Source organism: Condylura cristata, unplaced genomic scaffold, assembly GCF_000260355.1.
Source record: "Condylura cristata isolate star-nosed mole 26May11 unplaced genomic scaffold, ConCri1.0 scaffold00069, whole genome shotgun sequence".
NCBI lineage: Eukaryota > Metazoa > Chordata > Mammalia > Eulipotyphla > Talpidae > Condylura > Condylura cristata.
In genome coordinates, this window is record NW_004567170.1 from 156,087 (window position 1) to 157,153 (window position 1,067).

Below are 1,067 nucleotides of genomic sequence, written 5' to 3' on the forward strand. Positions count from 1 at the left end.
AGCGCGCCCGAGGCTGCTGGTGCTCAGGGCCCCCTCCACTGCCCGGTGTCCAAACCTTCCAAGAAGCCACCGCGCCGCCTCCCTCCTGGCCTGGCTTTGCCCCTCTCTCCTGGCCCTGGGCCCGCCCAGCTGCCTCTGCACCCCATGTCTATCCTTCCGCTCCCAGGCTTCTTTCTGCTGGCCGAGGTGCTTGGGGGCTCGGGGCTCCCCTTCCAGGGTCTCCTCTGCCGGTCTCCGCTAGGCTCTGTGGGTTTGGTTTTGGGGGTGGCCACTCCGCGCTGTGCCCCAGCCCGGCAGACTGCTGGGCCCTCCAGGCCTGGCATCCGGGAGGCTGTGGGCAGGGCGGTCAAGTCTGGCAAGTCCCCCCGCCCCCCCGCAGGCTGTGCTGGCCTCGGGCACCTGTGCAGGTGCTTCCCGTGTAGCTCTGCTGGGTCCTGGGGTGCGCTCGAGCCGCGGGGTGGACAGCCGGGGCTGGACTCCAGGGTCAGGGAGGTTGTCAGAGTGGGTGCCGGGCCTTTTGCTGAGGGGGTGCCGTGTGGCACAATAAGGCAGGTGGCCCTGGTCCCCCCGGGCTGTGGGTAGGGGCCGGCCCCTCCAGGCCCTGAGCTGGGCTCTGGGCTGTCCAGGTCGGGCGGCCCAGGGCGCCTCGTGAGTGGGAGCAGCAGTCAGTGTGGCCGGCACATGATGCGGCCTCGTGTTTGGACAGGGCCCCAGGGCCTCTGCGAGTGACCGCCTGTGGGGTGGGGGCGGGGGCCGGGATGCGCTGCCCGGCTGCAGCCCCACTGGGGCGGGGCGGAAGCCCTGGGCAGGTGCAGCGTGGAAGAAGGACCGGCTCCCCGGAGGTCTGCTGGCCCGCGGCCCCGGCGGCCCAGGGGCCGGCCTGCGCTCCCCGCGGGGAGCTGGTTTCTCGCCCCTGGACTCGCAGGGGCTGGCCGGCCTCGTCTTCGGGTGCCGCTGGTGCCTTGGGCTGGTCGGCCTCCTGCAGCGCCAGGACAGCTGCCGAGGACACAGGAGGCTCGCCGAGGCCGAGGGGCAGGGCGGGAGCACCGCCTGCGGCGGAGCCGATG

General features: G+C 73.0%; 1 protein-coding gene across 1 annotated transcript in view; it reads left to right on the forward strand.

Moving 5' to 3' along the window:
* The window catches only part of HDLBP (high density lipoprotein binding protein), a 22,516-nt gene that overhangs the window by 3,633 nt on the left and 17,816 nt on the right, over nucleotides 1–1,067 (forward strand). The window contains exon 2 of the mRNA XM_012734772.1: nucleotides 707–948. Within this exon, the coding sequence (XP_012590226.1) occupies nucleotides 707–948 (242 nt within the window). The remainder of the gene's footprint in view (nucleotides 1–706; nucleotides 949–1,067) is intronic.